Raw genomic sequence first — 26827 nt, forward strand, 5'->3', positions numbered from 1 at the left:
CTGTCTCTTCCCCCACCGACAGGTGAGAAGCCCCACCAATGCAGCATCTGTTGGCGCTCCTTCTCCTTAAAAGATTACCTTATCAAGCACATGGTGACACACACAGGAGTGAGGGCGTACCAGTGTAGCATCTGCAACAAGCGCTTCACCCAGAAGAGCTCTCTCAACGTGCACATGCGCCTCCACCGCGGGGAGAAGTCCTACGAGTGCTACATCTGCAAAAAGAAGTTCTCCCACAAGACCCTGCTGGAGCGGCACGTGGCCCTGCACAGTGCCAGCAACGGGACCCCTCCCGCGGGGACACCGCCCGGCGCCCGCGCTGGCCCCCCGGGGGTGGTGGCCTGCACGGAGGGGACCACTTACGTCTGCTCCGTCTGTCCCGCCAAGTTTGACCAAATCGAGCAGTTCAACGACCACATGAGGATGCATGTGTCTGACGGATAAGTAGTACCTTTCTCTCTTTCTTACGAACAAAACGACAGAAAAGAAACAAAAAAAAAAGCTATGGCACTAGAATTTAAGAAATGTTTTGGTTTCGTTTTTACTTTCTGTTTTTGTTTTTGTTTCGTTTCATTTTGTACTACATGAAGAACTGTTTTTGCCTGCTGGTACATTACATTTCCGGAGGCTCGGGTGAATGAGAGTTTTCCCAGCCTCCCTCGGATGGTGGCCTTAAGGCCTGGTAGTGCTTCAGGAGGTCCACTGGTTGGATCTCTCGCTACTGGCCTCTAAATACAACCCTTCTTTACAAAAAAAACAAAACAAAAAACAGAAAACAAAAAACAAAAAAAAAAAAAAATCTTTAAAAAAAAGTAAAAAAAAATTTTTTTTTTCACTTGTGAAGAGCACTACAAAAATATATAACAAAATCTAAAAGGCCTACTGTCTTTTAAGTACACCGCTTGCAGTGTTTCAGTGGACATTTTCGCAATTCTGGCCGCTTGGACTTCACAGTAACCAGTTAAAACTGTGGAATATCCCTTCTGGTTGAAAACCCAGAGGAAAGGCCCTGCTGTTTTCCACCTACCACATTGTCTGATTTCATAAAAGGGCTGGGGGGTGGGGGGGCTGGGAAGGGCAGTGGGTCCGGTGGTGTGGGGAAGGCAAGTGGCAGGCTTCTCCCCCAGATGCTGCCCGCACCCACGCACCCCGGCCCACCTCCTTCCTGTCCCCCCTTTCGGCAGAAGCCAGGAAGACTTGGACAAGCATCAAGCAACAGTGGCTATCGTATTTATTCAGTGTCTTCGCTGAGCCACAGCCTCAGCACAATCAAGAGGGACTTTCATGAAAGGCAGGAATGCAGATAAAACAAAGATATCAGAGGTTTGCACCTACGTTTCTAGGTACAAGAGAAGGATTATTTCCCACAATCTTTGCAAAAAACAAAAACAAAAAAAAAGTGTCAGGATATATTCTTGTGGAAGAGAAAAAGAAAGAGAAATGGAGGGTGGGGGGGATAATAAAAAGTTCTTGAGGCTTTTTTAATTCAAATTTTATAGAGGGGCAAAAGTGACGTTTACCAGATAGAATGCTGATTTTTTTAATATATTTACAACAGTATTTGTGTAAAAAAAAAAACAAAAAAAAAGCGAGATTGTTAAAAGTAATTTTCTTTTTCGTTTTGGTTTTGCATACACTGCCACCAATCCCTTCTCTTTTATTTTATTTCACACACATATATATATTTTTTGGTAAGTCAAGACTGTTAAGGTTAGCGATACTGCTTCCAGATAGAAAGAATCAAAGGCAATTAAAGTTATATTTGAAAGAGAGGAAGGATATTTTCTTCATATTTTTTTTAATTTTTTCTTAATTTTTATTATTTTAAGTATTGCCTGGGTTGATGAGGGCCCCTGTGGCCAGCCCATCCCTGCTGTAATTTGAACTGCTGCTTTGTATTTTGATATGTAGTTCTTTGACTTTTAGCAAGCTTAAGTTGCTCCACTGACTTTTTTTTTTTTTTTTTCAACTGATCCATCTAGAATTCTGTTCTTTTTCATGGGAAGACTTTATCTTTCAGAAACAGATTTCTTGCTTCTCTAAAAGTTCATTGAGGTCTTATGATTCTAGACTTTCCCTTGACTTTACTTCTTTTCTTGAATGAAACACTAGTAGTCTAGAGGTCGTGACAAATGCGTTTTCCTTTCGTGGGCAGCCAGGAGGAGGAGCTCATGCCTCCTCACAGCTGCAGAGAGCAGAAGCCTGGTATAGATCAGGATGCCTTGATGCCAAAATTGCTTTCTTCCTTCCAAATACCACCTTCAGACTACTGCCACCATGGTGAGAGGGCTAAGTAAGATGATCCTCCTTTAGGGGGTATATTAACCCTTGCTTTCTGGAAAGGTTTTAAGGAAATTAACAAAAATTTCTCAGATACCAACATCCATCATTCAGAAGACCACCAGTTCATTGCATCATCCTAGATGCCACTCTCTCTTCCTAGTTGGGATTTCTCTCCTCGGTCCTGAGCAAAGTATTGTAACAGGGATTTTTCCATTCTAGACAGTGTTCAGAAGGGACTGCAACTCAAATATGAGAATTCTTAAACCTAACAAAAACTCCAAAGGTGATTTTATTGCTGGGCATGGTTTAATACTCTTAAGAGGGAAAAGGAAACCTTTAAACAAAGCAGAAACACCAAACTGTAATTTTAAAAAAGAAGCAAAGACAGAATTTTAATTTCAAAATTACTGTGCATTTTAATTTTTCTGTCAGCAACTTATTTGCAAAAACTGTACAACAAATGAGAAATCTTCCAAGGAAAGCAACTCGATAGTGACTAAATTGGTTTTACTCCTATATTTTAGATATTAGTTAACTTGGATCTTTTCCACAAGTTCTTGGTGATGTTTGGTAGGGTTAGTGCAACTAGAGTGCATGTGGGTTTTATCTGGTCCTCTGATCCTTAAATCAGTAATTCTTTTGCCAGCAGTTTAACGTAAACTTGGATAGTTAACTGATTATTGGGTATCGCTCATTGCGATTTCTAAGAGGAGTCCTATCAAGAACTATGTGTCCAAAATTGACCTGTTTTAAAAGTTAGTGGGAACCAGCTTCAAAATTAAGTCCATTTTTCTCTTGCTAATTCTGCTTTTTAAAATAGCAGAGTTGTTAGGACTTTACTATTTCCACTTACTACCAACAGAGGGAGCACTAGTTAATTAACCATGGCTTGGGGCTGTTTTGGTACCTTGAAAGACAAGTCATTCCACCCATGATATAAAAAAGAAAAAATTGACATTAAGGAAAAAAGTTGTTTAATCTAGAGGAAAAATGGCATAAAATCCCTCAGCGTATATTACAAATGAAGAAGGCCAAAAGCCACTTTAAAATATTTTCGAATTTTTGACGGTAGCTGATTTAAGATCGTGTCCTTATCCCAGCCTTCACAAAGGCAGGCAGAATTTACAGTACCTCTAGAAAAGCCGATCTTGGGTGCCATTTTGGGCCGAATTTTGGTACCTGCTTCTCAAATCAGAGGAAGACCCATTTGCCTTAATGTTGATGTGCCACGTGAAAAGTGAAGCAATTGGGTTAAGATCAAATCCACATTTTGTTATAGAACATATAGAGGAAAAAATTCCAGTTGGGTTTGAAACACTAATATTCATCCTTTCCCTTCAAATGAAGTATCTCTTTTTTAAAAATGTTGGAGAACTCCCAGAGAATTCTTGGTGAGGTGATGCAATCATTATAAGCACATGGATTCTCCAGGTTTGCATAGCAGTAGACTTTGTCTTACCGTATGTCTATTCCTTTCAAATATTCATAGTCTAAAATAGTTGATAGACTTGTTCTCTGGGGAGAGGGAGCAGTTAGACTGCAGTGAAAGGTCTAATCTAGGGGGGAGCAGTGAACTTGCTGTGGGGTCATTACTGTATTTCTGACCTCCTGAAAGGGTGACTTTCCCAACTGATATAAACCAGACTAGACCTATTTCAGAAGGATAGAGATGCTTTTAGATTGCCAATCCTTACTTTTAAATTCAATAATTACCAACATTTTAGGAAATGGGGAAACATATTTTGCTTCAAGAATAGAGGATGAACATGAATCCTTTTATTTTTTAGTTTCAAATCCAACAATCTTCTTACATTTAGAACTTCATGCTAGGATGCTATGAGTGCTAAAAAAAATTTTTTTTTCAGTAGTCAGGGGAAAAAATAGATGAAATGGAAGCAAATGTTCCAGATTTAAGACCTCTTAAGATGAATACAGGGAACAAGAACTGGTTTGGAAAAGAACCTTTTTTTTTTTTTTTTTTTTTAGTAATTTATGATTTAAAAGTAGGTTAGCTGAACAAGGGAAAGGAAAAAAAGTCAAAGGGGAATATTTATGTCAACTCATTTAGATACAGTTTATGAAAAATAAAATTTCCCAGCTCTAAAAACATTGGTAGCATCTTAGCGTGGTAGGCAACTTTCCCCCTATTACTACAATAAATGCCAATATTTGTACCAAAAAAAAAAAAAAAAAAACCCAAGTGGCAAAATATGGCCCCCAAAAAGGAAAGAATTGGAACGGATGGATCTAATATAAATCTACATGTGGGAAAAGGTTAAGAAATAAGCCAGGAAAAAATAGTTTGAAATGGAAGTCTCGATATCAAAATGGCTTTTACTATATATTTTAATTGAGTTGTAAACTTTAGCTCCTAATAATAGTTAATAGACTTTTTCCTACCCAAACTCCTAACTCTCTGAAACTGTCTGTGCCGTGAGTAGGTGTGACAGATAACCCTTCTCGTATTCCAGCTCTGGCGTATTCCTTCTTCATAGGCATCTTGGAGGTCACAGTAGCTCCCAGGCTTAGAAGAAAAGACTTGGATTTGCTTTGTTGGAAAGTCATGGGTTTTATTTTGTATCATCCCAATATTCTTTAAGGACCAAGAAAACCCTTTGGAACCCATGAACAGTTAGAATTTGTGCAGTCTGATAGGAGAAGAAGAAAGATTTCCTTTGGCTATGTGTGTTTCAAGTAAGTCCTAATGCTTTGACCTACATGGGCCTCCATCATACAAGCATACCAACAGTGTGTACCCAGACCTTACATACCCCAAATCTGTTTTCCCTCAGCAGTTCCCTCAAATGAGGCGTGCTCCTTATAAAATCCCTCAGGTCCCCAACAGAACAGAATAAAGGTTCATGTTGCTTCCTAGATGTGCTTCCTCCATAATGCGCCCAACACGTGTTGCCTTTAGGAAAGGGAGCAGTGAGCTAGATCTGGACAGGATTCATACTCAACATGTCCATTCAGGAGCTTTCCTCCGTTGTTATGGAAGATGTTACTTAATTAGCTGAGGCTGGGAGAAGAGGGTATGTGATTCTGCAGAGAAGGTATCAGATAACCAAATCAGGTCTGCCTCTGCTATGCAAAAAGAAACAAAACGGAAGGTACAATGTAAGAGCAGACACAACCTGAGATGCCCTTGGGCTTTGGGAGAAGGGAGGGTGCCCTTTCTGCTGCGACCTGACTCTTAAAAGAAATCTCCTGAAAGAATTCTTTAATTTAGTAAAGAGTTGAAGTCCAGGGTAATGGAAGCCGTGGGGAAGAGAACAAAAGGACTGCAAAGTGTATTCAGCACCCAATAATGCGAAACCAAAAAACATCCAATCGCAACACTAGGAACTTTGGCAAGAAGTATTTAGAGAAATCTCTGGGCTTTCCATGGGTAGTGGGGTCGACAGACTTTCTTTTGAGTGATTTCTGGCTCTGAGAAACCTCTTTACTCACTAGAAAAGAACTTTCTTTAAATGGCCAATTTTATCCCCCAGAAAAAGAAATTTTAAAAAAAAATAAAATAAAAATAGGACACTAAAGACAGAACCATGTGACCTGGTAACAAACAAAAGGAAGGGCGCACTAGAATTTCAATAGACTCCCTAATTCCATAGAAAAGGCAAGGCAACCCAAAGCCTCTCCATCTGCAGTGGCTTGAAGAAAGTGCTTGTGCTGACCCTGCCACCCCGAGGCTTTCTGAGGCTCCATATAACTTCCCCGTTGGGATGTCAGCAGCCCCTTTCTCTTCGTGTTGACATGAATTAAAGGACTGTTCTCTTAGGTGCCCAGGAAATAGATTGCATGGGGCCAACATTCAAAAGCTATCTCTACCCTGGTGCCCAGGTAGCATATGGTGACAGAAAAGGGACACAGAAGAGCTCTTGCTCTCGAGTGAGAATATTCTCACCAATATCACCAAGGGCTCTGTGTATGGGGTTGCCATTTCTAAGACCACTTGCACCTCCACGAGAGGAAAAGCTGTGGTGACTGTGTTCATATTAACACAAAACGTGGAAGTGACTAACCCAAAGCATCATTTCTAGCACTAGGGACTAAGGTGATTAGCCTAACCAAAACTCCCCAAAGATTTTTCTGAGTCTCCGAATACATTTTTCCCCCCTGGAACACTGAATCCACAATGGTCAGCAGTGTACAGTGACAGCTCCCAGAAAACGGTTTGGAACGCCAGGGTTTGTTTTCAGTTCTTTTTAGGATGAAGAAGTAGGGGATAAGGGCTGCATAGCATGGGTTCTTTTTCAGAACTATGTAATTCACTGAAAAAGCAGTAAAAATATGCCCGGGTTGAAACAACCAACTGCAACGCCTGGATCCCAGTGGTTCCTCAGACCCAGCCTATGGCTCCATAAACTGAATCCCTTCAGACTAAAATCTCATCTGAAGTGACCTCAGTTGAGAGATTTTCACCAGAAGCTACTTAGAGTGAAGAATTATTGCCTTAAGTCAGAAAGCCCAGGGAAGAGAGGTTGGAAGGATGTGAAAACACAGACATTTCTTGTTTTTAATGGCTGCATCGTCCTCAAAACGAGCCCTCTTCATGAGTGAAGATGATGGAAACAGTGGCTTTGCAGAGACGCATTGCACTTGTCTGGAACGGACAGTTCTCAGGAAGTGGTTGCCCCTTTTTCATAGCCTACTGCAGTGACAGAGATCTGGGCTGCGTGTAAAATAGGCATCAAATTAGTCAAAGGGTAAATCCCATAAGACATGATCACAGGTGCCTGGAATGTCAGTTTTCATCATTTCCTTCAGAGGGAGAACAGTCTCTACAAAAAGCTTTCTTTCCCTATACACTATGTATTTCTAAACTCACTTTTCTACAGTTTTCCTGAGAATCTGTTTTATCTGGTGGTTCTTTGTTTAAATGCAAACTCACAACTTTCAAATTTTCAAGGAAGGAGCACAATCTGCAGATCATAGAGGAAATCTAGCCACATTTATGGGAGTCCTCACTTTTGAGATCCCTAATTAGGGTATAAAAAGTCCCTACTAGCCCTCTTTCAAATTCAGGGCTTCCTTTGGTTCAGATGCCTCCATGAGATTCTGATACACCTAAAATAGAAAAAGAAAAAAAAAATTAACCCCATCTGAGACATCTGTCCCTACTATTGTTAAAACAGAAGGTTGTTATTGCCCAGCAAAATCATTGTAATTTATATGTAGATTCCAGTAATGAAGAGGACTTAACCCAGCTAATATGTCACAGCTGCTGTCCAAAATGTCCATAAATGAGTACACATTCTGCATGTACACACGCAGTGTGTCTGAGACGCTCTCAGTACAGAGCTGTTCCATGTTCATATTCCCCAGTGACAAGATAGCTTCTGGAACTTCTTTCTAGCTAGTCCAAGGTCTCACATATGTCCTATCTGCTTCTGCTCTGTTGCCTTAATTGGGTGCATCAGTGCCGTCTGCTGTGAGGAAGTTCTAGGGCATTCTGAAAGAGCTCAACCATCAGTCATTTCTGTGTATGTGCTTCATGAGAAACTTGAATATGCTCTGTGCAGGAGAGTGCACGTGACGAACTCTGCACTTCCACTGGATTGACTGGCATGTGTGTGTATGTGTGTGTTTGCATGTGGATGTGTAGTCTGGAAGTGTGTGCACCCCTCAAAGGAAGCACACACAGGCGTGTGTCCCTGCATAGACGGAGTTGCCTCTTCCTACTGTTGTGCTCAAGACTTGTGGCTCCCTTCCCAGGAAGCAGTCACCTGCCCACTCTGTTGCTTTTCGTAGCGTTTCAGAGTTGGGAGAAACAAAGGCAGCTTGTTGGAGCCACAGCAATCCTACAGTGACAGGCTGTTTTCCTCCAGAAGAAGGTAGAACAGAAGAAGTGGAGAGCAGATGGAGGGAGCAGCAGTCTGGGGCACCTCTCCGGGTCTTCTGGGGAGAGGGAGCACCAAGGCCAGGGAGGCAACTTTGATCTGCACCAGTCCATGGCTGGAAGGTCCCCATTGCTCTCCTCTGTGCAGCCCAGGGTGGGCCCACAAACACCTGCTCAGCTGCCCGTTTCACTCCCAAACTAAAGCTTCCTGACCCTGCCTGGAACTGCAGGACATCATCATCATTCCGAACTGTATCTCCTGAAACCAATGTGGCCTTTGCCCAAGTCTTTCCAGGAGTGGGTTGTTTACCAGGTCTAGCAAGCCAATAGACTCTTGGGGGAATCATTTTTGGTAATCTCTAGGCATTGATGGCTCTGGCCCATCTCACACCTTAAAGTAGAACACCACTCTTGCGCACTATTCAGAACAAATGGACCTGGCTCTTGCAGTTGACCTTAGAGAATGGCCTAGAAACAGTGGAATTCAGGTTGCTCATTCCCATGCCCTTCTTTTACTAGGTGGTTTATTATTTCTTGTGACATGTAGAAGATGATTTCTGCTAATTTACAGAGTTCAGAGGACATTTTCTTTCCTCTTCTATTTTGGTGACTTCCCCCTGCCCCCTTAAGCAAGGCTACGTATAGTTAGAATCTTTTCATTGTTATTATTTTTAAAAACTGTATATTGTCTTTCTATATCCAGAAGAAGTCTGTGACTGTAACCATAGGTATTTCTTTTTACTGGAAAAAAAAAAATGAGTTGGGTTTTTTTGTTTGTTTGTTTTTGTTTTTGTTTTTTTAATTAACAGTACTAGTAACTTTGTGGAAGAACATGAGTTACATTTAGGTATGCTTACTTAAGTACAGTACACTACATTGCAGTATTTCTGAAAGCTAGAACATACACATTATATATAACAACTCTATATTGAAATATATATTACATTATATTCATTTTAACTTTTGAATCTTCCTATGATCATGAGTTGATTGAAATATTATTTCTTTGCATTTATCACCCATCACCAACCCGCTGCAGTCAGTCTGGTGCATTGAATACTAATCATTACTGCTCTAGTTTGCTTTTTATATTATCAGCTTCAGTATTGTCTTTACAGGATTTTAGAATTTTTTTAAGTTCAGACAGCAAATGTAGGAAAGTAAAAACGTTTGTTAAGAAAACTTTTTTTTTTTTTTTTTTCCGGTGTGACCGATACAAAGAGGTTCATATTCAAAGTGATCTTGTTTAGTCAACCCTCTCAATATCTGAAGAACAAAAGTGCATATGAATGTATCTGTGATTTTCCCTTTTAGGACTGTCACTGTCTATATTTGCTTTGGAAAATACGACCTAGGGGCTGCTTAACCTGCATATGATCTGACCAACAGTTACAGGCTGTCAAAGGGCTGCTCGTCCGAGAAGCTAAGGGAATGAAATGCCTAGCTGTCCCAACAGGATTTTCAAACACTGATTTTCATACTGCTTCTTTACGGACTACTTTCTGTTTTCAGTGTGCTCTATGATTATTTTAACTAGTCTTCAATGCTCCCCTGGAGGCAGCTTGGCAATATAACGTTCATTTTCCTAGGAGATTTTCTTTCTTAAATAAAACCGGAATTTGAGGAACTTTTTCATGACAGAGGCTGATAGAAATAGAACTGAGAAATAGCTCATTTTTTAGCCTGCAGAATCCATAAAATGGTGGCTCTCGGGTCTCTGGCCCTCCATATCTCCATTTGTCTGTGAAAGTAGGGATTTGGTGCCTTTCTTCTTTAGCCAGGCCGTCATGGAAACGTCAGAAATCAGGCATCCTGTCTTCCTAGCAAGAAATATTTTCAAGTAGTATTTTCAGATAAAGAGCTTCTCCAGCTTTCCTTAGCTACTCAGCCTGGAAAGCTCCCTAGCTGAATAAACTTTACATCCATCCTGGAGACCCAACGCCAGAGTCCTTCTCTCAGCTCTCCGTTCAGGACAAAATGACAACAGTTGTTTATGACACTCAGTGTGAAATTCCTTCCCACACTGGACCGATATTAAGGCCTGTCAGTATGAATGGCACCAATTCTTTCCTTTCTTCTGTCCTAATAGATTTTTATTTCCAAACCCCATCCCATTCTGCTGCGCTCCCCCAACTCCAGCTCTCACGTCTTTCCCGACCTTCCCTTATTCAGGCTTGCAGCAGTGCCCTCCCACTCGTGAAGCCTGGTGGACCTATTCCAGCCTCCTTCGAAGGGGCTAACATTGAGTCTAGTAGCGAACTTATGAATCCGTTTCACCCTAGTTTTCTACTAAATATATTTCTCCAGGACAGACACAATTGTGAACTGGGAGTTCGTGAAGTCAGTGAGGCTTTCGCTTTTCCAGTGATCACGTAATACCCAGATCGTATCAGTGTCATTATTTTCCTCTTTCCTTTTCCTAACCGTCTTCCTTTATTTCTTGTTTCTCTTTAGGATTACTTTAAATCACTTTTTCTTCTCACCACCACCTAAGGAATTCAAATAATGATGACCCCTGAGTGCTCAATGCCTCCCTTCCCCACCCAGTCCTGAAAATCCTTAAGTTTTGTGTGGTTCAAGAGCACTGGTTGGCATCAGCTCACCAACCTGAGACTCGTAGGTGGAGTGAAGAAGCATGTCTTCACTGTACCTTCAGATTCTAAAACTTATCAGTATTCTTTGCAGAGTGGGAGGACCTGAGTCACAGTTTTAAATGTCAGCTGTACTGGTGAGGTCATTAATGCCTTTCACCTTCACATTTGGCCAAAGGTAAAGAAAAAAAAAATTACTGTTTTTTTGTTTTTGTTTTTGTTTTTTACAGTGTTCGAATTCCTGATATGAGTAGACCATTTCTGAGAAGGAAAAAATAAATTCATCAATGTTGACTCTTTCAATTCCTGCTGATATTTAGCCAAATGACATATTTATCCCATACTAGATTTACAGAAGTCTTACCAAAAGAGGTAAATTTTAAGATAATTTTGATAATTGCCGGAGCCTTAGTGAACTCTCTTAAAACAGGTAAAGCGACTTCCAGTAAAGTAGGAGGAAACAACTATGAAGAATTTTTTCATTTGTTGTCTTTCTGAAAAACGAATGATTGTTGATTGATTTAGAACTTTTAAGAGTAATTTACTGAGGGATGAAAAGGTCCATAAAGTGTCTTTTTTGCAAACAGTTGTTTTTTTTTAAATGGAAAAAAAAAAAAATATATATATATATATATATATATATATATATATATATATATAATGTTGCCAAAATGTTACCCAAAAGAGTGATACTGTTCTGGATCTGTCCCTTTATAGGATGTTCATAATGTCATACCTTCTTACCTCACTTCCAGCCCATGACTCTTGCCATGCCCCAACACTGCCTCTTGACTCTTATGAAGACAAAATCTGTGGCATTTTGAGTAGTACCTGGTTCTGAGTGTGCAGACCTGTGCTCTTTTATTTCTTGCTTTACCCACTGACAAACAGAATCAACATTTGGTAGCAAAAGTGTATTCTTACTGTGACTAGGAGGCTTGACCCATCTCCTGCCTTAATTAAACCAGTTTTTAGAACATGAACTCATACCACAGAAAGCAGTGAAGTAAAGAGATAGTTCAAAACTATATGTATAACTTCCTGAGTTATACATCTAGTAGGAAACTAATATTTCTTAAAGCCAGTATTTATGTTGGCTAGGGTGGTGGTCTTCACTTGGCATGTTTTCCCCGCCAATTCCATCTTCTTCTCTTCCGTTGTCTGCTCTCCCTCTATCTCATTTGTAAAAGTACCCTTCGTCTAAAGTACTCTTCTCCTCAGGCTTTGGCTTCTGAAGCAGTAGACAGCTCTCTTTCAAATCCTGATGACTATTGTGTAAAGTGTAACGTGGAGTAGGAGAGGATCCAGGTTTGACAGGTCCTATTTGGTCCAGTTAATCGCAAGGGTTTCTCCAGGATGCCTTTCTTGACATTGTTCCTTCTGGTTCCCCAAGAGGAGCTCTAACCCTGAGACCAGGATTTCTCACCACAGCCTCTGCATCTGTCTGGATTAATGTGTAAATCCTGCTAGTATCTAGAGACTCCAGGATGTGAATTTCTTCTTGCTTACGAGCCTCCTGCTTTTCTCAACTGACACCTGTCAGGAACACCAAGAGCCCTACCAGTAACTAATGCAGCAAAGTGATGGTCAGAAATATTATAGTACGTAATAGGGAGGATAGGAAGAGCTTTCATTCTTCTTCTCCCCCATAAAAAGCTTGCTTCCCCACCCCACCATGACCACCATGCATTTCAGAAAGTCTGCATCTCATTTTTCAGATATGTAGTTTTAGGATTTGCAAATATAGCTTAGGAAATGTTCTGAGATTGAAGCTGGTGGCAAACCAGTTTATTTTCTGCACTGGACTTTAGGAGAAGTGTGCACAGATACAATTCCTTCAAAGAAAGTGAAACTAATATAGTAAAGCAAAGGGATAATACTTTTACACATTAAAACAGTTGTTTGCTATCTGTAAACCTTGACTTAAGCATAATTATTATTTTTAGAAACCTGAAACTGGAGGAATGTGTATTTTAGTAAAGTTTGTTGTCAGTTTGTTTGTTTCCCTTTATCTCTTTCTTCTCGGGATAGTGAAAGATTTTGATTCTTTAATTTGATACTGTCCCTGGCCATAGGTATCAGTTAAGTAATGCCTGCCCTTACCATATACTCTTTTCCTTTTAGAATGAGAGCCTTCCTTCATGCCATTAAAGAGCCTTTTCTCCTTGAAAATCTTATCTTCCTTTACAGATAGCATGAGAGAGCTTTGAGGAGAGAGATTCTCTCTGCACTTTGAGGGTAGAATCGTTAAAATAAAAACTATTTCTTGAGAGAAACCCCATTTACCCAAACTAACAGATCTGAGGCCAAAGAGTGGGAATTGATTGCAGATGAAGGTCATATATTTTACACTACAAATCTTTACTGCCTCCTCCAATTTTTGGAATAAGGCTAGGAATAAATTAATTTAATGAAAATCTGCTTTGGATGTTTCTTCCTAGTATCTAATGCAGAATACCCAGAAAAGACAAAGAAAAGATGCTAACTTAAATGCAAAGTCAATCAATCTATAGATTTTTATAAGTATTCAGATTTCTGTTCTACTCATTTCAAAAGTACATGTCATGAGGTCTTAAACAGAGAAACATCCACTTCTCCATTGCTTCTCATCTCCTCTGCTGGTGCTGGCAGTGACAGTCACAGAAGGAGACTGGTGCCACATCGCCAGTCCTCCACCCATCTGTACCCCCCACCACCACCACAAAATAAGGAAAAACCAAATTAGAAACTTTTTTTGAAAAAAACGAAACTGTAGTGCTTCATTTGAAAGCATACTGTTTTTAACTCAATTTACAGATAGCCTGACAACCTTTTTAGAACCTGTCTTTTGTGCTATAATTTGCCTTTTTAGCTCAATCTTTAAAATAGTTGCAATTTCAATTAAGTGAACAGAGGAAAAGCAAAGAGGGGAGACAGGGCAATGTGAGGGGCTAAATCTGATACAGTTCTGGATTCCTAAAGCCAGTTGTCAGGGTTACCAGGGAAAGCTAACACCACTCACCCTTTACTATTCTTCACCATCCTTACTATTATGGTCTTAAGAATTGGTCAGGAAACCTCACTTCTTTACGATTTAAGACTTCCCTTATTACTATCAAATTCATTCAAAGAAATTATACGCACCCTTGACGACTCCTGTACCTAATCTGCTCTCTAGGACCCATGTAGAGAGAGAGCGGAAATAAAGTGAGGTTTCAAATTCGATACAAGATTTAAACCTAGTCTAATGTGCTTTGTATATGGTCATTGCCAAGGGGTTTGTTGAAAAATAAGGCCAGTTTCTCTGCTCCTGCTCTCCTTGGGACAAACTTTGATTTGGAACCATCTGTATATAGGATTGTAAGAGAACATTCTCAAAAGCACTGTCAGCAGTTCAATTCCTTCCTTAGTCCCATTGATTTGAACCTCAGTTTCCCCGAGGGGGCCTACTGAGATAGAAATTAAGGGTGACTTTCACGTATAGAATGAAAATTGATTTTTTTGCCTTGTTGTTGAAAGGATTGTGGTTTTCAGAAAAAAAATGAAAGCAGATCTCTTATTAATCCTCCTCGTGGCAAACAAAGGCAAGAAGTTGAGGATAGAGAAAGACCTATGGTGACTTTATGTTTTAAGGTAATTTGTGCTGACCCCACTATGCCAGACGCCCTTGTTCCTACAATCTATTCTCAACTACGGATGGATTCTCCTGAGACTTCTCGTACGCATGTGTGGGTTTGAGCAAACACACAGATTTATGTTTGGAGAATGGAGACGCAGACAGGCCAAAAGAGATCAACTCTTAGGAGTATCAAATACAAAGCATGTCTGCAGAGTCACTTAGTTCTGCCATATCCCAAACCAATTCCAGACTAATCTTAAGTGAGAAGTAAGCTCTATAAGATACCCTACTATGAATGTTTTTTTTTCTTCAGAATAATACAAGAAGAGGTACAATGCAGATTCTTAATTTGGGTGTAATTATAATTCACTTTTATATTTAATAGTTGTGCTTTTTTGTGTGAGTGTGTCATTGAGCTATTTGTACCAATTTTCAATCTGTCATCCTGAGAGGGGCCTTGAGAATGTCTGCTTCTGTGTATACAGATCTGTGTTTATGTGTTGTCAGAAAACAAAGTGAGTAGGGGAGGGGTGTGGGGAGGGAGAAGGTGGTCAGTGTGAAGACGTGAGTGCTCCTAGTGTCCCTATTTCTGTTAGGTCAAGTGGCTGCTGCCAGAGGCCCTCCAGGAAGAGCTGATTGCACTAGTCTAAAGTAGGAGCCCAGCACTGTTAAATTTAGAACCGTGTTTTGGGAAACGGGAGAGTTTTATCTTTTTCTGTACCCATTCTCTTTAGCATCAGAGCCATTTGACATGATGAAAACCATTCAGTAAAAACCACTACTGACCTTTGCATTAAATAGCTGTTTTCCTCTTCTAAATACTACCCCTGGTTTCAACTCATCTACTTCCCTTTATTTTCTGCTTATCGATTTAACATTTTCCAGCAAGATACATAGGCGCATGCTAGTTGTTTCTCTTTTTTGAGCTGACACAAATAGGCAACAAGAGATGACTCACAGAAGAGTGAGGTAAAGACTGAATTCCCCACTTGTGTGGCACTGGTAACCTTTCGTAAGAACTGCTTAGAGTTGAGCTTGGGTCTGTAATAGGGCTTTTTGTTGTTGTTGTTGTTGTTTCTTTTCTTTCTTTTTTTTTTTGGTGTTTTGATTTGGGGGTTCTTTTTTCTTTTTTCTTTTTTCTTTTTTTTTTTTTTTTGCACTAAATATGACTGCACTGCATTGCACTACTGAAATGTATTTACTTGTACTGGGAGAGAGTGTGTGAGGTATGGGGGAGAAAGAGGCAGTTATGAAACAGGAAACGTCACAAAAACAGAGAATGATTTCCATCGTGCTTGGTCTGAGCAGGGTTGGTGAGAGTCTGTGGAATCTGCTAACTCTTGATCAGGCCCAGAAACTGCCATGCTGATAGGATCTGTTGTCTTATTATAAAGAAGCTGGGCTGGTACAGTTAATTGAAGATTGTTTAAGAAAAAGTTTGCCCAGTGTTGTCTCCAGCTAAGCTTCCGTAGGAGTTGCAATGGTGAGGGAGCCAGCCGCGGTGAGGTCAAAGCCTTCACCTTGGCCTCCACCACAAAACACCTTGTTGACGCACACTACAGTGTGGCAGGGGGCGGCCGGTGGCATGTCCTGCTTTCAAAAAAACAAACAAACAAACAAAAAAAGCAAAAAAAAAAAAAAAAACCCCACAGCCTTGTCTGTATTAGAGATATCCTTTCAGCCTGAGCATGCTTTTCCATCCCTGGGTGAGACCTAGATCAGGCTAACCAAAGAGGAAGGCCATGCACGTGGTAAAATCCTTTAAGATGGCGGTAAGGGAACAGTGCAATAAACGCGGACAACCAGTGAGATCAAAGGTTTATTTTGAAACAAGCTAGGCCAACTTTGAAACTGAAGGAAGGGTTGGAGAATTGATCAGAACCTACTTACTAGCTGCTCCTTCATAGACTATCCTTTATTAAGCAGAAGACCTTAACAGTGCCTAAAAATTTAGTTTTGAAGTTGCTGAATTTTTTCAATTTTTTTATTGGATTTCTTTTTATTGCCTTTTTAATCCTGAGAAGTAATTAGCGCTTGACAGCTCTTCAGTGACTATAAATGAAAGAATCATGCACCACAGGAAAAGCAATCAATTGTGTAGGACACAGTAAGACAAGAGTGAAGATGCTGTAGAGCTCTTCCAGAATCCAAGGTGATAGCTTGGAAGATTCCAACGTATAAATGGCTAATGTTGAATTTCTGTGAATACTATCACATGTGGGGTCATCAATTTGGAAAACTGTCATTTGAGGTCTCTTTCCTAAGATTACAACATTGATACGTATCTCTCTCTCTCTCTCTCTCTCTCTCTCTCTCTCTCTCCCCTCCTTAGCATCCATCCAAGTCTACTCTTACAAGGTAAAAAATTTGTAAGGGAACTGTCAGCCTTGCAAGTCAGAAAAAAACACCACTTAGGGTTTTCAGAACTAACATAAGCAGTCCCTTCAGCATTATCTCAGTTTTAAATAGGAAACTCTCAATTCAGAGCTCTTAACAGGTACTTAGAGATATGTATTGCATAAGCACTAAGACGGTATTGACTGCACCAAACCAAAGGTATAGAAAGAAGTAATTGACCTTTTAAGATACATTCACATGAACTGTTCTAGAATACTTCTGTTGAGGCTTTGGGGAAACAACTTCTTTTATGAAACTTGCATACCCATTCCGGTTTTGTCACCAAAGATTTTAATCACCAGAGCCTAATCTCCTCTCTCCCAGACAAAAATAATATGACAGGCTCAGGGGGTATGCTTTGGTGGTCAAGAGATGACACTTTGGTTTTCATTCTGTTCACAGTGGTATTTACAAGAGTCTTGTTATTAAGAGGAGCTACTGAACTGTCTTCATGACTTAGGGTTTGGCCAGAGGTTTAAAAAATTAAGGAAGAAAATAAACAGTAATACCTTGACACTGTAAACTGGTCCTTAATAGAGTCATGACCTGAAGACTGATGGAGAGAAAGAAACTTCCACGGAAGAGAGTGAGCTAAAGCACATAGAACCAAACAAGGATCGTTGGTGCAATGGGGGACAGTGTAGATAACAGAGCAGATTGCTGTTCTTCATGGCCAGAGCCCATAGCAATGGCCCGGGGGAGAGTCAGACAACTGGCAAGCGAATTCTAGTATTGAAAAAGCCATGATCTGGGTTTCACTGTGGTTGCTGGAGTGGTTAAAACGCCCACGCCCATGGCGAGGACAGTGCTAAGGCTGACCTATTGTGATAGTGCCTTTCTTAATAATTTGTTCAGTTAGGCTTTTCTGGACCGTTACCCCCAGTCTTCTGAGGAGGTCTGAAGGGATAGTATTCACTTAGAATGAAGGGACAGGATATTGCTCCTGGGATGATGTGATGTGATGATATTTGCACTAGATTCTGAACTCTACTTTAAACTGGAGCAACTGAATGAGAGAAAAACCAAGGATGGTTCAATCTTAAAAGAAACCAAAAGCAGTGTTTTCTAACTGATGCCTCTTCTTTTTCTTCTCCTTATTCTTGTTCTGCTCCTTCTCCTCCTCCTTCTTTTTCCTGGAGGCAAACTTCATACTTGCTGATTACCGAGCTCAACTCTTGCCAGTTCTTTTCCTTCCTATTTTGTTCCGCACGCTGAACCATCAGTGTGAATTAACCATCAGTTAGAGTAGTTCATGTAAAGGACATCTGTCGTTACAACTTGGCACCCCTCATCATCAAGGGTATGAGGCAGTGACGGGGTGGGAGGGGGGAGGCTTCCTCTGGGACCACCTAGCCCTTAGGAAGACTGAAAAGCAAAGATCTCCTCTAGAGAACTGAGCAGACACCTATTTGCCCACAGGACATTGGAGCCTGTAGTCAATCCCAACGAATGCTTAGAAAGAGCAGGAAACCCACGTATTGAAGAAAAACAAGGAAGGTGGTGCCCACAGGTTGCCTGTTTCCCCCCTCTCTCTTCTTTTTCACCTCACCCTCCTTTTTCCTCTATCAGAATTTTATTTTATTTCATCTCATGTATTTATGTTACCGGAAGAATTATTTGGTTCCTTGGTTTTTCTCTTGATCAGTGGGCTGGGAACTCTTCCAAAATCAAAAAACAGATACCATCAGCAGGTCCCCTGCAGCCTACCAGTTTCTCAAATGCTGTCCACCGGGTCTTGACCCAGTCAGCTAGGAGAACTCAGAAGCTTTGGCTGGCTCAACCACCTATCACTTTATTTTCATTTTGTTTTCATTTCCATTTGAATTCTGAGTGATCCAGTGGGAAGGTGGAAGTCACAGAGAAGGTTTAGAGGCTGCAATTCTAGGGCATAGCTTGTCAAGAGTTTGTCTTACCCAAAATATAGCTTTCTACGCCTGTTTTTCTGTTGAGTCTCTTGCCCTGATTATAATTTCTATTATATTTGTGGTTATTTTTATAAGAATAGAGTCCATTTGCTATGTCTCTTTGAGTACTTTTTTTCTATTTTCCCCACATGGATGCAGTACCAACCCATTAATGAAATACCTTTTTATTATATTATTAATATGTAATTCTACTGTAGACCAAAAATATAAAAACAAATTTGCTCATTTTAAAGATATAAAGAGCTAGTGAGTAAAAGATTAAGAGTTGAAGGAAAAGACAGAAGAGCAGTGGTTAACTATGTTGAGTTAGAAATCTAAGAGTAGCCTTACCTATTTTTTAACCAGTGCTTGCCAATCATACCATAGGTGGGATTATATAGTCTTGGCTCCTTCATGCTTACGTTCTCTAATTTTTGTTTGTCTGTTTGTTTTTCTTTGATGTAATTGAGGTTGCACATCATGCTATTTTTGGCGATGCCTGATTTTATTATATTGTACTTTTATCAGTCATTTCCTTTAGAAGGATGGGGGAAAAGTTTTATTTCTTTAATTTAAAATTTGTTTAATGCACTGGAAATAAAATTGGACACATTTCACTATTCAAAAATTCAAAAGCAAAACAGAACAAAAACCACAAAGAAAAAACCAGCAACCAAACAAGCAACAGGAAAAAAAAAAAAAAGCTATGAGGAAAACCACCTACTCCTACTGAATACACATACAAAATCTATCTCACACAAAGGAGAAATTTCATCAGATAAGAAAGATAAGTCCTAGAAGTTGCAATGCTGAAAATAAAGAAGACGCCTGGGCTCAGTGGGGATGGAGATCATGGGGCGTTCCTTTGAGGTCTGAGATCTTCCCATGGTTCCAGTGAAAGCCAAAGGGGTTAAATGTGGGAGAGGCGTCTAAGGAGGAAATAAACCCAGCACTTCTGGAACTCTCTATCACCTGTTAATCCTATGCTTGGGCTCCATTGGGGGGTTGGGGGGAGATGTGCTATGGTTGAAAAACTGGCTCGTATAGCAGTATGGGTACAGTCCACAGCTGCATGCAGCTGGTCCTCTGTCCATGGAGTACCTCACGTGTTTCTCTTTTCCGTGAGGATTCAGTGGATAGGTCCGCAGCATGGGAGACCATCCATGGCTCAACATCAGCCAGTGCTGAAGAACCTCTAAATTCCAAGCCCACCCCCTTCTTCAGCATTTTCCAAACCCAACAGAGCCAGTTAACCTATACAAATGCACAGTGAGAGGAAAGACAGAGATAATTTGCCTAGCCAAGTGACTGTATCATTTTTTTAAACGTTTGCTGGGTTTTTCTGGTTTGGTTTTGTTTTGGAGTCGGGGAGGGAGTGGATGTAACTACACAATCCTAATACAGTAATTGTTTTGCATCTTCCATGTTTTATGCAAAAACAGACATTTAAATCAATAACTAATTGTGCCCTAGACTGAAAGTTAATGTTTAGGAGTGGAAAAAAATTGTTGGAATTTTTTCTACATTTTTTTGTGAAGAATCTTTTTTGGAAAGGAAGGATACATATTTTTGTTGTGTAATATTTTCTATTTTTGAATGCATTTTATTGGTACAAGACTGTTTTTTTGGTGAAGACATTATTTAAAAAAAAAAAAAGAAAAAAACTAATCGAAAAGTTTGCCCTTAAGGATATGCTGCAGTTTTGAGGTTAAAAAAAAAAAAATAACTGATTCAAGATGCGTGTTAAAAGTTGGGATTATATTGTTGTTTTTTGTAATTGTTACAAGAAGAAGTTTGTACCCACTGCTGTTTATTTTGTTTCAGATGAGTAAGTAAAGGGATTGTTCTTGTTTTATTCTTTTTTTAGAGAAAAAAAAAGCTATTTATGAAATGTCAAAAACACTGGACTGTGAGTTTAAGTGTGGAAGCATTTTACCACCCTGTGTCTTCGACCAATTATGGGAAACCCCTTTTCTCTTCCCCCCCCCCCCCCCCGCCTAGCCTTGCCAAATGAGAAAAAACTAGAACAGCTGTCAGATGATGCATGCCACTGAAGCCCTGCTTTAATTTTTACGGTTCAAAAAAGTCAGAAAACCAAAGTTCAATTTGTTTTTGAAATCCCACTGTCCGTAGCCCTTTCTTGTAGGACACAGCCAGTCGGCTCTGCCTCTCCGTCTTGGATCATTGCCTTCTTCAGGACTGGGGGCCAGCTGTGACGCAAGGAGAAGTGGCAAGGTGGTGAGCCTGAGGGCTGAGGTCTCATGAAGGTGATGTGAGCGGGACTTTGGTCTCTCAGCGGGCAGCCAGGCTTTCCCAGTCTGTGGCCAGGCTGCTCGGAGGGCACACCGCTCGCTCACTTGGCTGCGGGAGGAGGAATGAGCCCGCTCACGCCTCCACCCTCTGCTTCTAAGACCCTTCTGTTACCATCGCTCTCCAGAATGGCTTTGCCTTTCTCAGCAGCCCACATTCCATGGACGGGCTCAGGGAAGGAAGGATCCAGTTGAAAGAAATGGGGAAGGTAGGGCAAGGGACCATCTAGCACAAGGGATCTTGTCTGCCTCATCTTTGATTCTGTGGATTGTCCATCCATCTGCTCACTGTGAAGACGGAGAGGCAGAGTGCCCTAAGGCTGTTCAATAGCTTTCCATATTTTTTCAACATTGAAAAAATAATTTTTAAAAACTGTGATTTTTTTTTTAAATCATTTGGCTGGAGGGAAGGGAAAAGGGAAACACCAAAAGCTGTAACATGATTAACTGGAGATATTTAACTGGGGGCACTTTCTAGACCAAGACAAACGAATTCCGTTCTGGACCCTAAAGCAGCCAAATCTTGAGACTGTCAATGACAGAAAGCTGAAGAGAGGCCTCCATTTCCTCCTTTCTCCTTTCTTCTCTCTGTCTCAAAATTCTCTCTTTTTCTCCTTTTCCAACTTCCCTTGGACGACTGCCCCAGTGGCCCTCAGACTTCCTTTTCATGTGTGTGCGTGCGCGCGCGCACACACACACACACACACACACACTTGCAAAATACCATTTTTCGTAAGGATTGTGGGACCGAATAAAATCATGTGCCTTCATTTTTTTCCTTTTATAGTTAGACAAACCTCTTCCTTTTTATAGTGCTTAAAAAAAAAAATAGGGGAGGTTGAAGTGTTAGTGGAGGACTTGGGCATCATTTGCGAAGTAATTTTCATTTAACACATTCCCCCTAAATATTAACACAGACATGTCAACCCCTTCGTGATGCTCTTTGGACATTTAGAGCATTACCTCACCAGGTACATGACAGCCTGAACCCATTTGACTTTAGAGTGATTCCTGACAAATTCTCTTTCATACACGTCTCTCATTTTTACCACAAATGAGGTGAGCAAGGGCAAGCGGCCTTGTTCTCCGGATTTGGTGCTTTTGAGTGTGGCGTGGGGTGGGCCCGGGGTGGGAGAGTGGGTGTGTTGCGATAAAAGGTGCATTCCTATAGATCTCTGGTGCTGAAGGGCCTCGAGTTCCTTCCAGAGACTGCATTTGACACACTTGAAGTACACACAAAAGAACGGTATCACATGCAATATTTTAATGGAGCAATGGGAGAGGCTCTTTGAAACGGGGTTTTGCATCTTTTTGAAACATTTTGATTTCTCTGGTGCCTTATTCCTACTTGATGCTGGCACTCACATACCCACAGGGAACGGACACGGAAGTCAGCCTGGGGAGTGGGGACGCTGGAGCAGTGCTCGAGCGTGCGGGCGCGGGGGGCGTCGGCAGGTTGGTGTCAGGTGGCGGGGAGGGGACTACATGGCATCTCTTAGCCGAAGCCAAGCGGGAACTGCACAAACCCATACAAAGTGAACAATTCCGACCTGCAAACACACCGCAAACCCATCCTTCCTCATCTGAGCTTTCCTTCCTTCTTCCTCTTTGATCTCCGCCTTCTCATAAAGGTGCTGCTGCTGCTGCTGCTAGGTGCCCGGAGTCCAGAATGCCCAGTAATCACTCAGGCACAAGCCTGGCACTGCCACGTCAGCCCCCGGCACGACAAAACCCAGGTTTCTCTTGCTTGGGGCTGAGAACCGTCAGATTTTTCTCATCAAAAACCTTTTCCAAGGAATCAGTGGATTACAGTTATTCTGCATTGAAAATGCACTTTAAAAAAATAAATAAAAGCTCCAGACTGTTTAAAATGTACAGAGGGAGCAGGGGAAAGATAAACACATGCTAGTGTATGAACCCAGTTCAGTTTATCTCCAGTTGAAACAATATACACTATATTATGTATAAATGTATACACATTTCCTATATATATCCATATATATATAGTGTATATATTATACATGTATAGGTGTGTATATGTGCATATACACACACGTGCACATAACAAAATCAGATGGTCATTATAAATCCAGAAGCTCATTACAGATGCTACACAAACAGCAGCAGAGGAAACAAGGTTGGACTCTTGCAACAGATCACAAAAAATAAAAACAGCCACTTGCAGTGATTTTGGTTACTTCTGTATGTTCACAAGGAATGGATTGTAACAAAGAAAAAAAAAGGAACAGTGTTAACGAAAGAGGAAAAATGGGCGCAACCATCTTGATCCGATGGGAATGCAGTCATGTTCTATACCATTTCATCTGTTATTTCTTTTAGTCCTGTTGATTTGATTTCAGTTTTTGGCCATTAAAAAAAAATTCTTTAGACTCAAGTGACCCACGACAAACTGAATAAAACTACAGTGAAAGCCCTTTTCAATGGAAGATGTCAGAAATCTCAAAACCCTTGGCCTGGCTCAGAACTACCGTGTGCAAAGCAGTACTCTCTTAATGTTTGAAATAAAAACTGAAAAAAAAAAAAAAAAAAAAAAACTTTTTTGAAGCACCTTAATGTGGCCATCCATTCGAGGAATGGGTGCCACTTTTTTCTTTGAGCACCTTATTGACGTGTTTTGCTATCTGCTGTCTTTCTGTTACCTGTTGGCTGAATGGCTAGCTGTTAACACACACACGTGCACAGTCCAGACGTCTGGGCACGTGCGTTCTCAATGAAGTTTACTGTGGTGACTGCTGAAAGGTGAACCCATTTCCTGATTTCCCCCGCCACAGTGTTGTGATAAGATTCAAAGAAGCCCTCTTCCCTGCACAGAAATGTTTCTTATCACATTGTATCTTAGTATGGAAAGGAATATGGTCCCTTTTTTGCAATTGCTACTGTACACACAAACACGCACGCACGCACACACATGCACACATTCATTCGTCCAAGTGGTATTTTCAATGTCCGTGTGGGTGTCACTGTTCACGCAGTATCTATTTCCCAGTGAACTTTGAATGGAGGGCAACTTTTCTAACCAGATTATCTTTTCAGACCGAAGACCTGGGAACTGGGGAAGAGTTTGGAAAGAGGGAAAGGCAAGGAAAGAGCGAGCTTTAAACTGAAAGAATAATTTCCCAACAGGAGCTTGGGCTCGAGGACTGCAGAGACTGTCCCCTCCAATCTTTGCAGGTGGGCATGGAACACTGCTTGTATCAATCTGTGTACCCTATAAACCCATGTATACAGAAACACACACATCCATCCATCCATCAGTATATGCGTGGTTTGGGATGAGCAGGTCAATAGTTTTGAGAAGGAGTTTGTTCCTTTTTTTTTTTTCTCATTATACTCTTAAAATTGTTGTCAGTTATCAAACAAACAAGAAATTGTTTTGAAAAACCTTGCATACGCCTTTTCTATCAAGTGCTTTAAAATATAGACTAAATACACACATCCTGCCAGTTTTTCTTACAGTGACAGTACCCTTACCTGCCATTTAATATTAGCCTCGTATTTTTCTCACGTATATTTACCTGTGACTTGTATTTGTTATTTAAACAGGAAAAAAAACATTCAAAAAAAGAAAAATTAACTGTAGCGCTTCATTATACTATTATATTATTATTATTATTGTGACATTTTGGAATACTGTGAAGTTTTATCTCTTGCATATACTTTATACGGAAGTATTACGCCTTAAAAATACGAAAATAAATTTTACAAGGTTTCTGTTTTGTGTGGAAGAGTAATTGATGTTGCTAAGAATGATGTTTGTTTTTTGGGGTTTTTGTTGTTTTTTTTTAAATGTTACCAGCACTTTTTTTGTAAGTTTCACTTTCCGAGGTATTGTACAAGTTCACACTGTTTGTGAAGTTTGAATATGAAGGAATAATTAAAAAAAAAAATCTTCTCTGGGTTTTGTATTGCGTCTTCTTTACATTGTGGCAAGGCTTCTGTTCCAGATGGTCTTTCACATTCTCTCATACCCTGTGATCAAGGTCTAGGTGGAGAGATCCAAATTAAGGATTATACTTTAAAGGCCAGAGAAATTCTCAACACATCAGCCCTCTTGATACAAGACGTAAGAATCCCAGAATTGCTGATATTGAAATCACTTTAGGATACATAAGATAAATTTGGGCCTTTTTCTTCCCCTGCCCAAAACTCACATGTGATCCTATAGCTCATTTCCTACCATCTAAATTGATTTACTTCTTTTTTTCTCCTTCCCATGTGCAAATCGGTATCTATTTGCCTCCTGTGGAAATACTCATGTGACACTACACCCTTCTACCCTTGTATCCAAGGAAAGCTCGTGGCTCAAAATATGTCCCCATTTGATGACTTTGGGGAACCCCCAAGAGGCTCCTATCTGTCCTTTTTTCATAGGCAGCCCTACCCAAAAGAGCTCTCTAACCTCATGATCCTCACAGAAATCACTGGCGAGATAGAGATAGATTTGTCCCTAGGGCAGTCAACCCGACTGAAGTAAATTCACCAAGTCTTCAGTAGGCACCTATATTCACTTAACATTGTGCAGTTTGTGAAGGGAATGAAGAAAACTACTTTAACGATGGTAAGCCTTGAAATCTAACAACTAGGAATAAAGATTCCTATAAGATCAAAAGCTAAGTGGTTCTATTCAGACGGTCAGTGCCACAGAAGTTCATAAACTAACAGAAAGATACATGGGTAGGGTATGTCAGAGAAGGGTCCGAGGAATAAGCAGTTGAGTTTGGGGACTCCCCAAGACTTGCAGGCCTTGGGTTGGAGGAGGCGAGTGTGGAGGGACATTCCCGCCTGAGTGAGGAGCACAGACGCCTGGGCTGAGGCCTGGGAGATGGAGATAGTCTTAAGGAGAACTCCGGGCTGAAAGGTGACCTCCGTAAACTTAAATATTGACTTCTTGCCACTCAGTTACTGAGCCCCTAAGTTCTCCTGATATTCTAGGAAGTAGAAAATTTTAAAAAAGCCAACATTTCATGATGCGAGGTTTGCCTGTATCTGATTTTTGCGAACCCGAACAGCATCTTGATGGATCATTTATTTTAATGATTTAAAATAACAATTTCATTTGTTGGATGATGCTTTGCTGCTCGCAAGGTGGGGTGGACTGGCTGCTTTGGCCCACATCCTCCTGCGGACGGCATCCCTGTAAGTGTGCAAAGACAGCTCTCCTTCCACTTTCCTACTGTTTCAGCTACCGCAGAATCTTCGACTATTCTACCCTCCTGGAGCAAATGAATCATCTGTGGGTCTTGAGATGAACTTAATAGTAAACACAAATATGGAGACTGAAGGCAATGACAATTCCCTGTTTTTAAAAAGTCATCACTATCTAGGATATGTTTGACCGCTTAAAAATTTATCACACTTCAGACACAAAATTTTAAAATATAAGAACCTCAGATACCTTTTGGGAAGAGTCTGAAATACACAAACGCACAGCCTGCTTTTGGCCTCCTGCTTTGTTTTGATCATAGGAAGAACACAGGGGGGGAGGAAGACACAGGAGAATAGAAGAGGACCGCCATGTTTATTCCTGGTGGTAGCCCTTCCAAATGCACAGCATCTGTAGACCCATCCAATGGCTTGTAAACATACCTCTTCTGCGTTTTCTCCATATGCAAGGGAATTACTAGAATTGTGATGTCTAATCTAGTAGTCATGTCATGTCATGTCTGTCCAGTTCAGCACTGATGGGATCTGTAGAAATCGGAGTATGTGATGATGCATCTCCAAGAACCCACAGGTGAGAAGGAACGAGCAAAATTAAAATTGCACAGGAAGACCCTGTCTACTCATGAAGATCATCTGTCTCAAAGCTCCATGACTCAAAATTTATCTTATTTGTTCAGGGTAATTCTCTGCATTATAGACCAGATTCTATAAGCTCAGGCTTC

At 40.7% G+C, this 26827-nt stretch overlaps 1 protein-coding gene across 39 annotated transcripts in view; it reads left to right on the plus strand.

The window, feature by feature from the left end:
• ZBTB20 (zinc finger and BTB domain containing 20) overlaps positions 1-24834 on the plus strand; it is an 816455-nt gene extending 791621 nt beyond the window's left edge. For all 39 annotated transcript variants that reach the window (XM_059164023.1, XM_059164028.1, XM_059164024.1 and 36 more), the window contains one exon: positions 23-24834. In XM_059164023.1, the coding sequence (XP_059020006.1) occupies positions 23-444 (422 nt within the window). In that variant the 3' untranslated portion in view covers positions 445-24834. The remainder of the gene's footprint in view (positions 1-22) is intronic.
• The last annotated feature ends 1993 nt before the right edge of the window (positions 24835-26827 follow it).

Source organism: Mustela lutreola, chromosome 2 (assembly GCF_030435805.1).
Source record: "Mustela lutreola isolate mMusLut2 chromosome 2, mMusLut2.pri, whole genome shotgun sequence".
Taxonomy (NCBI): domain Eukaryota; kingdom Metazoa; phylum Chordata; class Mammalia; order Carnivora; family Mustelidae; genus Mustela; species Mustela lutreola.